Source organism: Osmerus eperlanus, chromosome 7 (genome assembly GCF_963692335.1).
Source record: "Osmerus eperlanus chromosome 7, fOsmEpe2.1, whole genome shotgun sequence".
Classification (NCBI taxonomy): Eukaryota; Metazoa; Chordata; class Actinopteri; order Osmeriformes; family Osmeridae; genus Osmerus; species Osmerus eperlanus.
The window spans coordinates 5,526,991-5,544,451 of NC_085024.1; the positions used below are offsets into that span (position 1 = coordinate 5,526,991).

Sequence of the window (17,461 nt, forward strand, 5' to 3'; positions counted from 1 at the left end):
AATTAGAATGAGTATTCATATTCAAAACAGTAGCCTCTAACTAAAAGAATGAATGATGCCTAACAAGTGCTTTCACATTTTCATCGTGATGAAATTCCAAGATGCTCTGTAAATTTCAATAAGTAGGCCTAATTCCTTTCACTCTCATTTAACTTTACCTTCTTCCGTTCTTTTATTATGGAGGGGGTGGTGGAGGAGGTGGAGAACTGTCTGAAGTAGTCTATTGATGACCTCACGCTAGAATGTGGCAGTGTGGTGGTACAGAGGCGCTGATTGGTCGCCCGTGTCACAGCGGTACTTCAAAGCCAGAGAGGACCTACAATTGTGGTGGAATGGGCGGAACATATCATTGTATTGCACACCTCTAAAAAAACAGTGCTCTGATTCATAAATATAAAAAGATCCTCTAAGGAGGGCAGTTTTTGTGATGGCAACTTCACTTCTAGGGGTGAGTCTAAGGGGTTTCTTGCTGGTTTAATTAGTTCTTTTATTGTCCAGCGGAGGGGATTAAACTTACTTCGGTCACAGTAGGAAAGACAGTTCGTTGATTATGTTTTAAGAAAGAGGGTCACAAGAAAAAAGCTCAGATTCATTTCACGACAAGGAGACGGGATAGAGCTTTCCCCTGATGTGGTCGAGACGCGCATGTTATCCTGCATGTCATATTTGACGTAAATTCGTTTAGTTATTGGTAATTTTGGGTGCTTTCTATATCATCACCATCTACAGGTAGGAAAATGTTACGCTTGTTTGAACTGCTAGACTTGGATAATCCAGTGCAGTGAAACGTATTACTGTCTCGAGATTGTCTTGAAATAATGTTTTAGTCATTCCCTAATTCTTAGGAAAGGAGTTGGAACTATCAAACGCTTTCGTGACAGTATTTTGAAAGTCGAATAACTACGGATAACTAAACAAGCAAGAATTGCACAGAACTTGGCCATCAGTCACTTACAGTCACTTTCTTTTTCATTTCAGGAGGAGCCGCGGTTAGGATCGACTCCTTTAGCCATGTTGGCTGCTACATGTAACAAGATTGGGAGTCCGAGCCCTTCACCTTCGTCCATTTCGGATAATTCTTCATCGTTTGGAAAAGGCTTCCACCCGTGGAAGAGAGCGACTGCGAGCAGTTGCAGCTTGGGATCCGGCCTGTCCGGCTTTGGAGTGTCGCGTAACGGAGCCGGGCTATCGGATTCGTTCGGCACCAACTGCTCCGGATCCAGTGCCTTCTCCCTCACCTCTGGTACCTCCTCCAGTTCCCACTTTGGAAATGACTATTCTGTATTTCAGGCCTCTGTTACAAACAGCGCTCAAGAACCCAGTCATCAGCCGGTTTTTATTTCGAAAGTTCATACATCGGTGGACAGTCTGCAAGGTATATATCCCAGAATGAGCGTTGCGCATCCTTATGAGTCCTGGTTCAAATCCTCCCATCCTGGTATCCCCACAGGAGAGGTTGGCACCACCGGTGCATCCGCATGGTGGGACGTGGGAGCGGGCTGGATTGATGTTCAGAACCCAAATGGTGCGGCACTACAGTCGTCATTGCACTCCGGAGGACTCCAGACATCCTTACATTCTCCACTGGGAGGATACAATTCTGATTACTCAAGTTTAAGTCACTCTGCATTCAGTACAAGTCCTTCTCCTCATCTTTTGACAACCGGTCAGCACCTAATGGACGGATTCAAGCCGGTATTGTCGTCTTATCCGGACTCAAGTCCCTCTCCTTTAGCTGGTGCTGGGGGGACTATGCTGTCTGCGGGTCCACCTGCATCTTTAGCTGGGTCTCCGAGATCGTCTGCGAGGCGCTACTCTGGTAGAGCCACCTGTGACTGTCCCAACTGTCAGGAGGCTGAGAGACTTGGACCGGCGGGAGCGAGTCTCCGTAGAAAAGGTCTCCATAGTTGCCACATTCCCGGGTGTGGGAAGGTTTACGGTAAAACATCGCATCTCAAAGCACACTTGAGGTGGCACACCGGAGAGAGACCGTTTGTCTGTAACTGGCTCTTCTGTGGAAAGAGATTCACGCGCTCTGATGAACTCCAGCGACACTTGCGAACACACACCGGAGAAAAAAGGTTCGCCTGTCCGGTCTGCAACAAGAGATTTATGCGTAGCGATCACTTAAGTAAACATGTTAAAACACACAGTGCTGGGGGATCCGCTGGGTCTGGTTCCGGGGGCAGCGGGGGTAAACGGGGAAGTGATACTGACAGCGAGCACAGTGCACCAGGGAGTCCGCCTTGTCATTCCCCTGACCTGTTGCAACCTCCAGAGTCTGCCCCAGGGACAGGCATGAACGGCCTCTCTAACTCACTATAAGTAGAATACCTGGCGGTAGATCAAATCCTTTTAAGGAATTGGGGAATAATATTACAGTGGACATGCTTTGTGTGCTCAATGTTCATATGTTGAACGAAAAATAGCATTTCCCTGAGTTCATTAAGTGCGTAAGAATACTGATTATAATATCCTGCAATTCATTGTAAGTCCATTCACCACTTCGCACCCATTGTATGCGTTTGTGGTAAAAAGCTCTAGGTATAAAGTTATTCTCGCACTCTTGGACACTTTGGCACAATTCAAAAACACTCTGACGCACATAGTGATCCAGGGTAGGCTACATTGGGTCATTGGTGGTTTTACGCAGCAGGGTTATAAGCAAGACATTTGTTTTCAGAAAGAAATATTGTTCCATCAATTAAGTGCTATGTGGCCTGCAATATCTTGTTACTGCGGATGTACTTTTATTCAAAACCAAACTGTGGCACTTTATTATTGAACAGTAAATGATCCACGTGTGTTCTTCTCGACGGGCTGCTTTGTAAGAGCAAATCACTGTAGTGTGATAAAGTTTTCGTTATGTCCTTGTCTACCTTATTACATCACCTGTTTGATAATGGAGGAAAAGTTGTATCGCACATTGGTAATCGCTCCATACAATTAGAGCTTGACCAAGTTTGCAAGTAGCCAAATTTACTTACATTTCACGTTGCTGCAAATTGGTTGTATATATGAGAATTGTAGGTTAGAATATTATTACACACCAGTGTAAAGGTGAGCTATGTATTTGTCCAGGAGACGATTTTGTATAGTAATTTCTAGTTGTACATTGGCTCTAGTAAATATCTGAAAATGTACGGAAATGTATTTTGATTTTTTTGTCAGGATATAAAAAAAATGTATTGTGGGAGTTATATTTAACCACGAGTTTTTCTTGTATTTTGGGGTCTATCATTAGACGCACTTTGAATTTATTTGTAAGATTTCGACATTATTTACTGTTCACTCATTTAATTTAAGTAAGCATGTTTGTAAAGTGACGTTAATTTCACATTGATAATTTCTCCGAGACTGGCTTTCTAATTCAAGCCACTCAATAAAGTCAGTATGGATTCAGAATCACTCGTCGAATCAAGTCTGTTTGTTTGATTTTTGAGCGACTACAGGAAACTTTACATTGATTTATTATTGGGAATACCATTGTCCTTAATATTGTAGCCTAATTTTGAGACACTGGAAATGGCCTTAACACCCAAGTCGAATAACAACACTTTTCATTGCTTTAAAAGTGCACATAGCCTTATTCAAAGTTTGACTCAATTTATTCTTTGAACGATTTTTTGTTTTACTTTTCAAAAAATACATTTCAATTGATACATTTTTAACAATTGATTAATTATTATAATATTGGAATTTCCGTAACACCTCATTTCAAAAGATGTAAGCCTATAGCATGTAAAATGCATGTATATTTTATTTTTCACAATATCTCAAAGGAGGGGGAATAGGTCTAGATTCACTGGTAGACGTAGGCTTACTCCACTTACCTGTGTCAGTAAAAAATAAATGCTAGGCTTGATAGACGTAAATAGTTAATTTCAGTAGAATTTTATGACAATAATTTGCCTAAGAGTTCAGATGTTTTGCCAATATTGTTATATGTTTGACAAATAGTCTATAATTTTGTTCCATGGGCTCGGGGATAATACATATTTGATTTCGAACTCGCCTGATCTCGGAACTGCGTCGTTAAATGTTTTGCTCCTATTGTTATTTTGCTTGTGAAGATTGTTGATGATACACTCGACCTTAAAAAACAGTAGGCTATTTACGTCGTGTTCTTATAGGTCTATGACAGGATGAGGATATCTAAATACAGTGAGGCTACTAGTGCTACATTTGGAAAAGCATCAGATTGCCCTGTACGTCTACTGGAAGTGTTATAAAATTCACCTCCTTCATTTAAAAATGTGTGGCAGATAGATTATATAGGCTTATTTTAGGATTTAGCGTAGAGTGACAACATGTGGTCTTCCCTACTTCAAGAAAGTTGCAAGATCCTTCTCAAAATCATAAAAAAATATATAGGCTAGGCTATATATAGGAACCATGTAAATCATGATCTGCCTTTTGAAGGCCAATTTCATTTCGTTTGAGTGGGTCAAACCAACCCAGTCACGAACTTGTGTCTTTGCCTTGCCTGAAGTTGCCTATAAGAACAGCTTAATTTGAGAAACCAACACATTTGGGATTTAATTAACAATATGTATAAAAGCAGCACGCTCAACTAGAGGGTAAGGGATGCATGTAAAATAGGCCAAAGCAGGGCTGACACATTACTGTACTTGACAAACCCATTAAAACAGTTTAATGGAATGCCTATTACGGTAAAATACTACGCATAACCACTGTGATAGAGAGCGCTTTATGGCACAAAGAAAAGTAAACGCAAGTCTAGGAAAGTTTTCCAACGACCCACTGAATTGGTTCGTTGTTTACGTGCGCCCTCTTGCGTTTTTTCTTCGTCCTTGCACCATGTCAGAAGAACAGAACTCATTGACTGTAAAAAGAATGGACGACGCGTCTCCACATTCTCCCACTGTACAAAATTGAAGCCAAGATATCCCAGATATAGGGGTGCTGCCATCTTGCGCTGGTGATGTCATTTAGAACCAGAGTCTGCGCAATAGTGATCGGGTGGTGGAGGTATCGAGGTCCCACCCATACACCCACCCTACTCAAGCACACAAGGCCCTAACCCCTTTTTTATATGGTCAAATAACGAATTCAAAACAATCTGATCCGAAAAATGAGCACTTGATCAGACATCAGTCTGAAAAGATTTACCTAAAATGACAGAAAACATCTTTGGAAAGAAATATTAGACATTTAGATGTTTTTGTTTGGCTCATGTCCTTTCCGCTAAAATGGAGGGGACGGGTCTAATGACCTATACTAAATCCAGCCACCAGGGGGCGAACGAGATGTTTTGGCTTCACTTTTCAGAGCTGTTGTCCATTCTTTTTACAGTCTATGGTAGAACTCTTTAAAAGTGTGAATGAATTATTCCGCAGCGTTTATGATTTCAGATGTAATTTGTGATTACTGTAACTTACATCAGTGTACAATATACCTACCTAAAATACTTACAAATTTTTAAAAAAGAAACAAAGCTAAATATAGGCTACATGAACATTCATTAGCTGCAAGTTATACAGACAATCATAGAAACATATATTATACAATTAAGTTGCCTCGAGTTATCCACCACTATGCTACTGACAAAACATCATAGTTTTTTTTATACATGTGAGGTAGTTCCTTCTAACAAGCCCACTTTTAACTGTTTAATGTATTACACTTTTAACTGTTGAGTGTGAAATATAATAATTTTGTATAATATGTCATAATATGTTGTTTACATTAATCGATTCACATTGTGTCTCTTCAGTGAGAGACTTGCGCATTAACCAGGGCATAATAAGCCCCCTGTTTGGCCATCAGCTCGTTGTGTGTGCCCTGTTCAGACACCTGGCCATTCTGGATGACTGCTATCATGTCAGCGTTCTGGATGGTGGACAGACGGTGGGCGATGACAATACAGGTCCGGCCGAGTCGGGCATCATCCAGAGCCTGCTGTACAATCTGGGACGAAAAAGAGAGAGATAGAGAGTCAGAGAGAGAGAGAGAGAGAGAGAGAGAGAGAGAGACAGAGAGAGACAGAGGACACGTCATTGTAGAGTGTTTGTGGATCCAACTATGTGTGTGCAAATTTGCTCTCCGGCAAACCAAATACAAGCTTTTGCTTTGAGAGTTCAGGACAGACTCCTAGATGATACTCACTTTCTCACTCTCCGTGTCCAGGGCGGAGGTAGCCTCATCCAGCAGCAGCACCTTAGGCCGTCGGACCAGAGCCCGGGCGATAGCGATCCTCTGCTTCTGCCCTCCTGACAGCTGGGCTCCCTTATCCCCAACTCGCGTGTTGTATTTCTGACAAAGCAACATTTCTCATTCGTATGAAGTCGTACGAACCTAACCTTCGGGATGATGTTTGACTGTTCTGATAACGTCCTATGCTGCGGCATGTCACATTGTGTCACATGTTTACCTCTGGAAGGCCGAGTATGAAGTTGTGGATGTTGGCACTCTTGGCCGCTTCCTCGACCTCCTCCTGAGACACCTGTCTGTCGTTGTCTCCATACTGGATGTTCTCTGTGATGGTGCAGTCAAACAGGATGGGCTCCTGGGACACCAAGCCCAGCTGAGAACGCAGCCAGGCCAGATTCAAGCTCTTTATGTCAGCACCGTCAGCAAACTGAAATGGGGATACCAAAAAAAGCGAGACGCGGACGATTCAATAGACGTTTGTTTCTTGCTTTGGCTAAAAAGTGTCTGCTAAATTCCTAAATGATATCAAATACATGTATTAAGAAAAAAAAAGGTCGGATCATGTTTAGGGGGCCTGTACTGAATGGCAGGAGATTCCCAACAGTGTGTGTGCTGTGTACTGTTCCTCTGATGGGGAGGAAGCGTACCACTTGTCCCTCAGCCGTGTCATAGAAGCGCTCCAGCAGCTGGACCGAGGTGCTCTTTCCACAGCCGCTCTCGCCCACCAGGGCCAGCGTCTGGCCCGTCTTCACAGACACATCCAGGCCCTGCAGCACCCTCACATTCGACCGCGTGGGATAGGCAAAGTGGACGCCGCGGAAATCAATGTCCCCTGTGAAGTCTGACTGGGAAAAAAGAAGCAGGCAGAGAAAGAACATCAAAGAAGCATCTAACTTATAACTATAGTCTATAAGTTATTATAGACTATATATCACCATAGTTATAGCATATCTTGTTCAATAAAGCCATGAAAGGCCCAAAATAGATATCATAGTTTTCCGTTTTTGTCATAGTTAATATGAACTAATGAAATGCTTGATGACGTTTGGTGAAGGGTTTTGTGTCGCTCACTGGCTTCTCCCCCTTGTCACTGTAGATGTCGATCTCTGGGCTCTTCTCCAGGAGGTCTAAGATTCTCTTCGCTGAGGTCTTGGCTTTTGCAAAGTCAGGAGCAAGAGAGGAAGACTCTCCGATATTCATGGCAGCAAACACAATCACAGAAAACACACTGCAAAACAAGAACATGGTTGTGGTTATCACACCCACAACTCTAGCTGTTGTGTAATTTTCAAGAACTGGTTGTACCAGAATACTTACAGGAATACATTTTCATATTCGGTGTGGCAGTGAGCAATTAACCAGGAGCCAAAACGGAAGATTGCTGCATTGACAAAGTAGGGGATGGCTTGGGCCAGGGCAAATGTTATGCCATACACAGGAGCTTTTATCAACCCAGATCTGCGGTGATGAATTGAAACATTTTATTGGAATCCTTTTTAGTTGTTTTTGGTACTCTGTCAAAATAATTATTCTTATAATGTCCATTACTTAATAAAGTGCAAACCTTACTCATATGGTTTACGCAAGCTCTCCATGAACTTGCGAAAGAAGACATCCTCTCGCGTCAAAGCGACCACTGTTTTGAAGTTTTCAACAGTCTCAGTGGATATCTACAAAACAAACATCACATGTAAAACATTTGTTTTCTCAGTCTCGCCGACTTGCTATCTAATGGGTTAAAACAGCCATCGCTACCTTCCCAGACTGCTCCAGCGCCCCCTGGTCTTTAGAGGCATGTCCCGCCATGGCCCTCATCTGGATGAAGTTGGCACCGATGAGGAAGGGCACGCAGGCGAGGATGAGGAGGGTGAGCTGCCAGCTGTGGATAAAAGCCACCACAATGGCTATGGTGAGAGCACACACCGTGCTGGTGGCCAATCCCAGCCTTGACCCGGCCGCCTACAAAATGGGATGTTGCCAGGCAGAAATCATTACACTGTACTGTAATTCATCCGAAGAAGCACCAACTAAAAAGATGCGTACAAAACAGGGACGTGAGTCAGTGCTGAGATTCCCGCTGCCACTCAAGTGATCTAATACATGTTGATCACCGATTTTATGACAGCCGGAAATGGTTCTCACCCCTTTAACCAGAGATGCGTCTGTGGCCAGTTTGGTGGTTAGGACTCCCACGGCATTCTCATTGTCATCAAACCAACTGATCTCCTAAGGAAGCAATCTCAGTGTCAGACAGAAAGAACTCACAAGTTGGTGTGTTTGTATGATTGTTTCATAAATACAGTGAATAGCTCTAGTCATTTAGAAATAAGTAATGCGCTTGGTCATGCCTGTCTCATCATAGCCGTGAACACCTGACTTCTCAGCCTCATTGTGAGAAGTTCGCCTGATTTACCAAACATGAATCCCTGGGGGAAAACACAGATCATGGATTTACCACACAAACTTTCTATACAGTAAATACATAATACAAAGCCTGTGTTATAAATAAATACACAATACATTTATAAATAAACAAACCTGTAAGAAGAATGTGACAAATGCAACCCCACCAATGAGTAGAAAGAGTAGTGAAAACATCAGGGTTCTTTGTCGTTTCACCTCTGGATCAACCTCAGCAAAAACCTACAGAGGATCAATTCAAGATCGTAACGTCAGGCACTAACATCAAACCACTGTCTTTTAATCCCCCCAAATGTTTTATTTTCATACGCATGAATAGGCAGACACCCACTCCAATGATTTTGGCAAAGAGGATGGCAACACAGGGATATGTAGCCCCTCCAATGAGACTGGACAAAGTTCCGACCAACAGGTAGGGCCATTCTGGCTTGTTCAGAGCCAGGATCCTGGTAAAAGGGACATCCACCACTTCCTTGTTTTTCTCCTTCTGCACATTAAATCATAACAAAAATATCAGCAGATGAACATTAACCGGAAAACGTTATTATTTGTTCTTTCAGTGAATGATATGTTGTTGGTCAAGCTTTGTCACCTTCTTTTGTTTTTTTCCTGATTTCTTTTTTTTGCTGTTCCTTTTGGACGACTTTCTCTTGAAGCTTCTGTTGATGACAGAGTTATGTTGAAACCCTCCATTTTGGGCCGTTTCCTCACCGATGATCTCCTCATCCATATCCGAGCTGTCAAAGGACGAGCCTTCATCAGAGGATTCTTCCTCACAATTTTCATCTGGTTGTCCTTTTGTCTACACAAACAAGGGTTGAGATGTCAATGTTGGGTTACATTTCATGTTGAGAATCTGCTGCTGTACACCATCTGTAGATGCTCAAGCCATAAACAAACAATTAACAGAATGTAAACTACAGCTCTCATGATATTCACCAACTGGTTAGGGTTAGAGTTAGGGTTACAGTTGGGGTTAGTCAAGAGTCATTTAAAATGTTCTAATAGTTTAGTATTTATTGAGCATTTGTAGATAATCTACAGACTAACTATCTAAATGAAGGCTACCCAATATTGTTATAAATTGTTGATAATAAAAAAGCATGGATGTTCCTTTATCTTTGATTTAAATGTTTTTTGAGAAGAACAATTCTGAGTGAGGAACAGAAGTGTAAAATTTGTAGTGGCTTTTTACATTTTACCCTTCTGTTCCTCAACTTTTGTGAAAAGGAAAAAAAGGTGTAGTGGTCTCTTAGATTTTTTCCAGAGCTGGTATACTGTAGTGTACCTGCTGCATGACTAACGAGTAGTAGATCCCCTTCTTGGCCATAAGCTCCTTGTGAGAACCCTGTTCCACCACCTGGCCGTCACTGAAGCCAGCGATCACGTCCGCAGTCCTGATGGTAGACAGGCGGTGGGCGATGACGATGGTGGTGCGCCCAGCCCTGGCCTAGCGAAGAGGAGGAGAAACGGTTCATCAACAAAAGATGATCGTCTGTAGATGACTTCGAAAACACACGTCTGTATCTTGGATGTTGTGTAATTATGGTCATCTAAAACACACGGTAGGATAGTGCCCGCATGCATGTGAAACACCACTGGGAGATTCACATGGACACGTAGGTTTTGAGACGGTCACAGTAGTGAGGTTTACCTTATCCAGCGCCCCCTGGACAATGGACTCACTCTGGGTGTCCAGAGCGGAGGTGGCCTCGTCCAGAATGAGGATCTTGGGGTTCTTGACCAGGGCTCTAGCAATGGCTATCCTCTGCTTCTGGCCCCCGCTGAGCTGGGCCCCACGCTCCCCCACCATGGTGTTAAGCTTCTGTGTCACAGCCATGGGATACAACACTTATCAGACGGGTGAAACCATGTATAGTCATGTTACGACATCTTGTGCTCCGTTCTATTTTCTCTGGTTATAAATTCACAAATAAATGTGAATAACAGACAGCGGGACCTTTGTTTTAAGTTGTCTTATTCTAGACAGTAGTTTAACCTTTGTGCTGCCTTCGGGTCACATGACCCAAAGGTTCATAACGAACCATCGTTGTGTTTACCCAATTTTACCCAAAACAAATACAAATAATTTTCTTTTAACCTTCGCAATGTGGGGGGTCTGAGACAGCCCGACGGTTAAAAGAAAATGCTCACTTTGTTTTTGTATGCGGTAAAGTTGTCGCAATACGACGGTGGGTCACAACGACTGATGGGTCAGAATGACCCGAAGATAACACAAGGGTTAAAAGGTCTTGTCGTTACTTCTTTTGTGTGGGAGCTGCTCCACTCACGTCGGGTAGCTTGGAGATGAACTCGTAGGCGTTGGCTTCCTTCACAGCACGTTCGATATCCTCGTCTGTGGCGTCCTCTCTGCCATAGCGGATGTTCTCAGCGATGGTCGTGCCAAACAGCACCGGCTCCTGGCTGACTATGCCGATGTTCTCCCTCAACCACTTCACGTTCAGGGAGCGGATGTCTTGGCCGTCCAGAGTTACCTGGGATCCAAACCATTCATGAGTACTTCACACACAGACACAAACATTCATCCTCCTCCCACAAGAGACCGCCAGAGCACTGTTTTACATTCCTCTACAGCCTTAAATAAACAAGTCCAACCAGAACGGGGGAATGCAACACAATCAGGTCAGTGGAGTTCTTTTGTCTCCCTCCCTCACAGCGTGTTCTGGTGCATACCTGTCCCTCATCAGGATCATAGAATCGCTGCAGCAGCTGGATGGTGGTGCTCTTCCCACAGCCACTGGCCCCCACCAGAGCTATCGTCTTCCCGTGAGGCACCTTCAGGTTCACTCCTTGCAGAATCTATGGAGCCAACCAACGTGTGATGTGACGATGTCAGCAAGGCATTCACAGAAAGGACGTTTGAATGTGGGACGGATGTCTTGCTGTGGTGAAGTAATTGCCTCACTTTGACAGTTTTTCTGGAGGGGTAGCTGAAGTGGATGTTTTTGAATTCAACGTCTCCCCTCACAAGGTCTGGTTTGTGGCCCTCCTTTGAACTGCTGTCGATGGGGCGGGGCTAAGAGACCACCAGCACATATTAATATGTGTTAATGAATTGTAAACAGTTGTAAATATTTAGGAATTGATTGATTGATTAGACTTTGATTGAAGTCAGTAGTAGTACCATGTCGATAGTTTTGTAGACCTCATAGGCAGCACCACGGGCTTTGGCAATGCTCTCCAAGTTTGGAGCACCCTGGCCTAATGAAAAAGACCCTATCATCACCGCAAAAAAGACCTGGACAATGGATCAAATAAAGTACAATTAGATTAGATGTCAGGCAATGTGAAAAGTTAACAACATCACAGGACTTGGACGAGGATGTCTGAGAGGAGGCTTACTGTGATAACTTTTCCAATTGAGTAGTTCTCAGGTTCGTCCACGGAGAGCTTTGTTCCATACCAGAAAGCCAGGGCATAGGCACCAAATATTATGAACTGGGTGAGACCCATAGATGCATTAGTGGTGATTGCCTTTTTAATGCCAAAGTTTTTTGCATCTTCCAGATTTTTTTCGTACCTAATAACAAAAAAGTATTTAATGGAGTAAGTCTGAGTTACCTATGGTGGTGAATAAAATATAGACATTTTAGGTCAAATGTTGTAATAACTTCTCCACAGCTTTCTTCTGTCCATTAAAGGCAACAACTGTCCTGATTGCCACGAGAATCTCCTCTGCCACTGCTCCTGCCTTGGCGTAGGCCATGAGCTCCTTACTGGTCAAACTGGCAAGAATCTGAAATTAAGCATCAAATAATCCATCACTGAATCTAAATTAATCTGGTTTTAAGGTAGCAGCTGTGAGACACTTTCAATCCAACCTCATATCTAAGTCTATTTGCTCCTAACACCTGTGACAAAAGCTTGTAAAATGGTTATGCTTTATGTAACATAAACGTTTGGGTAGAAATAAACATCTTTAACTTTAACTTCATTAACTAACTAGGGCAGCAAAGCTATTCCTGAGGTTGTTCACATTTCTCAATTGAACAAAAGAAATAAACACAAAGGGCAGTGTGGTTGCAAAAGATACTAATCCACAACCAGTGCCCACTGCAATGGTACATAAATGAATTATTGGGTCTTAGGGCATGTTGTTGCCTTACTTTGGACCATGCGGCAGCAGAACCCGCTAAAAGAGGACTGACTGTCAGGATGACCAGGGTCAGCTTCCAGCCAAAGACAAACCCGATGATGAACCCAGTCACAAAGGTGCAGAAGAACTGCACAAACACACATATCTTGTCGCCAAGTCCATCATTGATTGTGTTGATATCACTAAAAGAGGTACAAGCAGATGGAATGTCCCTTGCGATTAATATCCGTGTCGTGTTGCATAACAACCCAACATGATGATGGAATCAACATGTGACAGGTTTTCACAGATCACGTGATGCCATGTGAAAAGTGTACATACAGAATGTCTAGTATTGTGTAAATGATCATTCTGGATTAATGTCATATAGTAACTTACTCTGTAAGCCTGACATTTAGCACACCAATAGGGTGTGTGTCAAACCACGACATTTGTTGGTGTAAAATGGCATGGAAGTACTTCTCCCTGATCCGTTTGGTCTGTTTAGTGGCTGTTAGCAAAAACAGCATCACCTGAAAAGTCCCCAGCAGTAAGGCTGCACAACCAATTCCAACGAAGTAATATGCATGTCTGCAAAAGAAAACCAACCGTTGGTATACGGTTGGTAAATAACCTATGTATTTAAGATAATCATTGTTTGCACTTACTGTGTCATTAACGCCTCAATATCTACTCCAGGAATTGCAAGACACTCCGTTGAGTTCAAGATCTCAAAAGTAAAATTTCCTATTAAAATGGACAGATTCACAAAGGGACAACAATATAATTGCAATAACCACAAACTCTAACACAATAATCCCAACACTTAGCAAAGCTTGCATGGGGCACTGTAGAATATCTTTTATCACAAATTCAGCTGTCAGTCTCGGGCTCAGTCTGTCTACCTGTTAAATTCAGTTGTTGTCCGCTCTGCACAAAGCTGTCAGTCATCTGCCCAAAGATGACGATCATGAGGGGCAGTGCTATCCCGTGTAACGCAGCACACACTAGGCCGATGATCATTAGAATGATCTCCAGGGGAGTGGCGTAGCGGAACTATAACACATAACATACACATTTCCATATGGGGTGAATAAGATCAATATATGTGGTTATCTGTTCTTATCAGGGGCGATTCTAGGATCAGACCTTTAGGGGTGCTCAGCCCCCAATGAGAATGTGACATGAATACAGTGCTTTGCAAAAGTGCTAAACCCCCTTGCTAATAAATCCCTAATTTCACTGGATAACAATTAATACATTTATGTATTATTATGCAAATTATTGAATGAATGAAAAAACTATGAATGTCCCTTCATGAACGACCAGCATCAAATGATAATAAACAATAATAAACAATAATAAACAATAATAAACAATAATAAACAATAATAAACAATAATATTTTTCTATTATTATTATTTTTAGGGGTGCTGAGATTAAATTTAGGGGTGCTTGAGCACACCTGAAAAGAGTCGCCACTGGCTCTTATTTAATACACTGTGTGTATTATAGGGTATCATTTATAAGAGACTTACCAGCTGAAAAAATCCCACACTGTTAGCGGCCTCTTTTGTCTTTTTCTTCTTTTTCCTTCAAAAAGAACCGCCATGAAGGAAACACTTGTTTTCAATGAACTCATAACACGTTTTGTGTGGTGAGTTAGGGGTTACGACAATGACCACATCCAGTAGCTATCAGCAAAGTAATTCTCCGGCAGAAATTCATATCATTATATACAGAGAAATGCAGCAGCGCGCTTGACCATTTCTTACCCAAAGACACCCTTGCCCCTTGGCTCGATGCTGACTTCTGGGAGATCTCCATTTGCATCCTTGGGTGGCTTTTCATCCTCAGCAAAGGCCAAGTTTGGGTAACCATCCAATTGTATGGCTTCGAGGTAATAGTCAGTCATGAATATAAAAAATGTGTTTATTAAATTGGGTTTGAAAATTGGATTCTTTATGTTTAAATTATTTGTTCAGTTCTAGCTTGCGTTGTGGTGAAATTCTGGGATGTAGCCTACTTGTTGAACCGTTTGGCATCTCCTCTTTTGGAGTCAACAGATCAAATCGGAAACCAAGTATCTAGATAACAGTTAAAGTGGATATTTAAACACAATTGTCGAATAAAGTGTTATTTCATATACCTTAAATTAGTCTTATACCATGGTCTGGGTGAATAATCGATTCTGATTGTCTGATATTGTCCAATATCAGGTGATATTGGACACCTTGTCGGGCATTATCCCTTACATAAATGACTTGATTGCGTCATCTACAATAACAAACAACTGCATATAAATGCCTACCTGCAGCATCATTCAATAAAAGTAATTCTAATTTTATTTCCAACTTGTTATGAAAATGTTGTATGTTTTGGAAAATATACACATTTTTATAAAATAGAAGAACCTTACCTTTCATGGAATAAGTGATGCACTCTCGTTAGTTTGCATTCGTTATTATTTTTATGATAAACACTATTGCACACATCACCATTAACTATGAATTTGGCAGCTCTAAGTATCCTTAGAGGGCTGCGACAATTTATAGGGAAGTGTCAAGGCATTCATGTCGTCATCCTGACATGCTCTGGTGTCAAATATCTTTAAACGGTTCCGTACATGAACAGTAACTGGATGAGAGGTCCTTCCAAGGTGTCTTATTGGGTGTGACTGCGAGTCAACATTTTCCTAGAACACTCATTGCGGAGCAGAGGACCAATCAGAGTGAATGGGCCGTGACTCGAAGAGAGCAAGACATTATAAGCTGCGGCTAATAATTCTTTCATTATTTTTCATTATTTAATGTCGAAATGCTTATCCAAACAACGTCAATCCCGGCACTGCACTCAATTGGGTTATAAAGAGGACGTTGGCAGAATATGAACTTTGCAGAGTTTCCAGTTCACACACATATTTCTGTCATTATGAGCAGTGTTGGGAATAACGCCTTACTGTAACTCCACTACTTTTGGCGGTAACTAGTAATGTAACTAATTACTCTTTTCAATTAAATAACGCAGTTACATTACTGAAATTTAAATGGGCTCGTTAGTCGTTACTTTTTTCTTGCATGAATTCCCCAATTTCCTGTTTTTAATCTAATTTACAAGTTTACGGCGACGCAGTGTATGAATGAATCAATCCGCATTTTAGACTAGCTCACACAATGGCCGACAGTTCGGACCATGCAAGCTTTTTGTCATGGAAATATCGACATTATTTTTCCCTTGTCCAGATCAAGGGAAAAAATATACTGGTTAGTTGTAGTTTGTGTTTAGGTGCGAGAACTTTATCCACTGCGAAGAATAGTAATTATAATCTTCACAAGCATCTAGTAAAACAACACGCTTCTACAAAGCTAATCGTAAAAGAACCCAGTGCTAGCTCCGCTGATCAAGCAGTCGGAGCCACTTCATCAAAACAGCCGAGGCTTGATTTTAAACAGAAGTATTTCCAGTCTCTAAGCCAGGCAGAACTAAACAGACTGATTGCCAGGTATGTTGTCAAGACATGCGACCTATGTCAACATTTGAGTCCGTTGCCTTCAGGCAAGTAATTAGCAACATACAATGATATAACGTTTTACAGTTGTCTTGTCCCACTCTGTGCCACTGCAACACAAAAATATTATAATTATCTGTGTGCGTTAATTTGGTAATAGAAGCAGGAATTAAAAGTAACGCAAACGTTACTTTCTATGGAAGCAAATCGTTACCAAAATTCAAATGCAAATGCATTTCCAGAAATGCATTTGCATTTTAAGAATGTGACTGCGTTATTTGACTCATAAATGAAATTAGTAATCAATCATCCTATTTGCATTTTAATTTTCTTCTTCAAGAGTGCTCAATCTTTCACTTAATTAAAATGAAAAAGAAATAGACATTTGAGATTTAATTTTCAAAACATGCCCCAGCAAATAGATACCAAAATTCAATTTGAAATGTAAAATTTGAAAATTAAAATGCATTTCCAGAAATGCATTTTCATTTTAAGAACGTGGCTGCAAAATCGTGACCACAATTCATATGCATTTCCAGAAATGCATTTTCATTTTCAAGAACGTGGCTGCAAAATCGTGACCACAATTCAAATTCAAATGCATTTCTAGAAATGCATTTTCATTTTAAGAACGTGGCTGCAAAATCGTGACCACAATTCAAATTCAAATGCATTTCCAGAAATGCATTTTCATTTTAAGAACGTGGCTGTAAAATCGTGACCACAATTCAAATTCAAATGCATTTGCAGAAATGCAAAATGAACGAAAAAGCATTCTGAGCGGCGCAGCAGAGTGACGTCAGTAGCCGCTCTTCTTCAGCTCCCTGCTGACCGAGCTATCCATCTTGTTCGGTAGGGGGCGGTGTGCACATCTGCATTGCATTACATTGCAAATGTGCCGGGAAATTGATTGAATTGCCGGGTCTTTAGAGCAGCGTTCCCCAACCGGTGCCCACCGGTCCGCGGACCGGGACCGGTCCGTGAGTCATTTCGTACCGGGCCGCACAAAAAAGAATTAATAACATTATTTCCTTTTAATTGATTATCAGAGTCTGAAAGACGTTTTATTCTGAAAAATGACCTGATTCTCTCCTTCTCCGCGGGCCTTTTCCCCTGAGCAAAAAAGCTCTGCAAAGACGTGTGTTTACTCATTTTTTAGCAAGTTTGTGGGCTTTATTGAACGGTATCATGCGCGTCTCTTACTCTTGACACATGACAAGTGATAGTTACCACTCAATGAAGCCTGTTTGAGACAACAACTC

General features: G+C 41.8%; 2 protein-coding genes across 5 annotated transcripts; one reads left to right on the plus strand and one right to left on the minus strand.

Moving 5' to 3' along the window:
• The first annotated feature begins 475 nt into the window (after positions 1-475).
• Positions 476-3,371, plus strand: sp8b (sp8 transcription factor b). Its single transcript, XM_062466246.1, has 2 exons — positions 476-729; positions 979-3,371. Exon 2 carries the CDS (start codon positions 1,012-1,014, stop codon positions 2,323-2,325), a length of 1,314 nt encoding a protein of 437 aa, XP_062322230.1. The 5' UTR covers positions 476-729; positions 979-1,011; the 3' UTR covers positions 2,326-3,371.
• A 1,149-nt stretch (positions 3,372-4,520) lies between these two features.
• Positions 4,521-15,224, minus strand: abcb5 (ATP-binding cassette, sub-family B (MDR/TAP), member 5). 4 transcript variants are annotated; one of them, XM_062466731.1, is made up of 29 exons: positions 15,111-15,224; positions 14,718-14,778; positions 14,467-14,584; positions 14,230-14,284; positions 13,597-13,747; positions 13,360-13,438; positions 13,091-13,282; positions 12,723-12,894; positions 12,228-12,352; positions 11,959-12,136; positions 11,741-11,854; positions 11,522-11,632; positions 11,290-11,415; positions 10,887-11,090; positions 10,250-10,420; positions 9,884-10,045; positions 9,188-9,397; positions 8,927-9,082; positions 8,713-8,817; positions 8,523-8,600; positions 8,317-8,400; positions 7,930-8,133; positions 7,744-7,844; positions 7,492-7,632; positions 7,246-7,402; positions 6,822-7,019; positions 6,395-6,601; positions 6,130-6,276; positions 4,521-5,931 (listed from the first exon to the last, which is right to left on the minus strand). In XM_062466731.1, exons 2-29 carry the CDS (start codon positions 14,734-14,736, stop codon positions 5,734-5,736), a joined length of 3,963 nt encoding a protein of 1,320 aa, XP_062322715.1. In that variant the 5' UTR covers positions 14,737-14,778; positions 15,111-15,224; the 3' UTR covers positions 4,521-5,733. The 4 variants fall into 4 exon arrangements, with proteins under 4 accessions (XP_062322715.1, XP_062322716.1, XP_062322714.1 ...); XM_062466732.1 differs by lacking the exon at positions 14,718-14,778 and having other exon boundaries at positions 15,111-15,132; XM_062466730.1 differs by lacking the exons at positions 14,718-14,778; positions 15,111-15,224 and having other exon boundaries at positions 8,927-9,079; positions 14,467-14,665.
• Positions 15,225-17,461: the final 2,237 nt, after the last annotated feature.

Bases quoted from the DNA above. Each gene is read 5' to 3' on its own strand.
- abcb5 (XM_062466729.1), bottom strand. From the start codon at position 14,606: ATGACTGACTATTACCTCGAAGCCATACAATTGGATGGTTACCCAAAC. The intron at 10,421-10,886 runs GTGAGTGGAGCA...GCTGTGACACAG, and splicing joins TCATCTCCAAGCTACCCGAC to AAGCTTAACACCATGGTGGG. The intron at 8,818-8,926 runs GTGGGTGTCTGC...GATCCTCTGTAG, and splicing joins TCTTTGCCAAAATCATTGGA to GTTTTTGCTGAGGTTGATCC.
- sp8b (XM_062466246.1), top strand. From the start codon at position 1,012: ATGTTGGCTGCTACATGTAACAAGATTGGGAGTCCGAGCCCTTCACCT.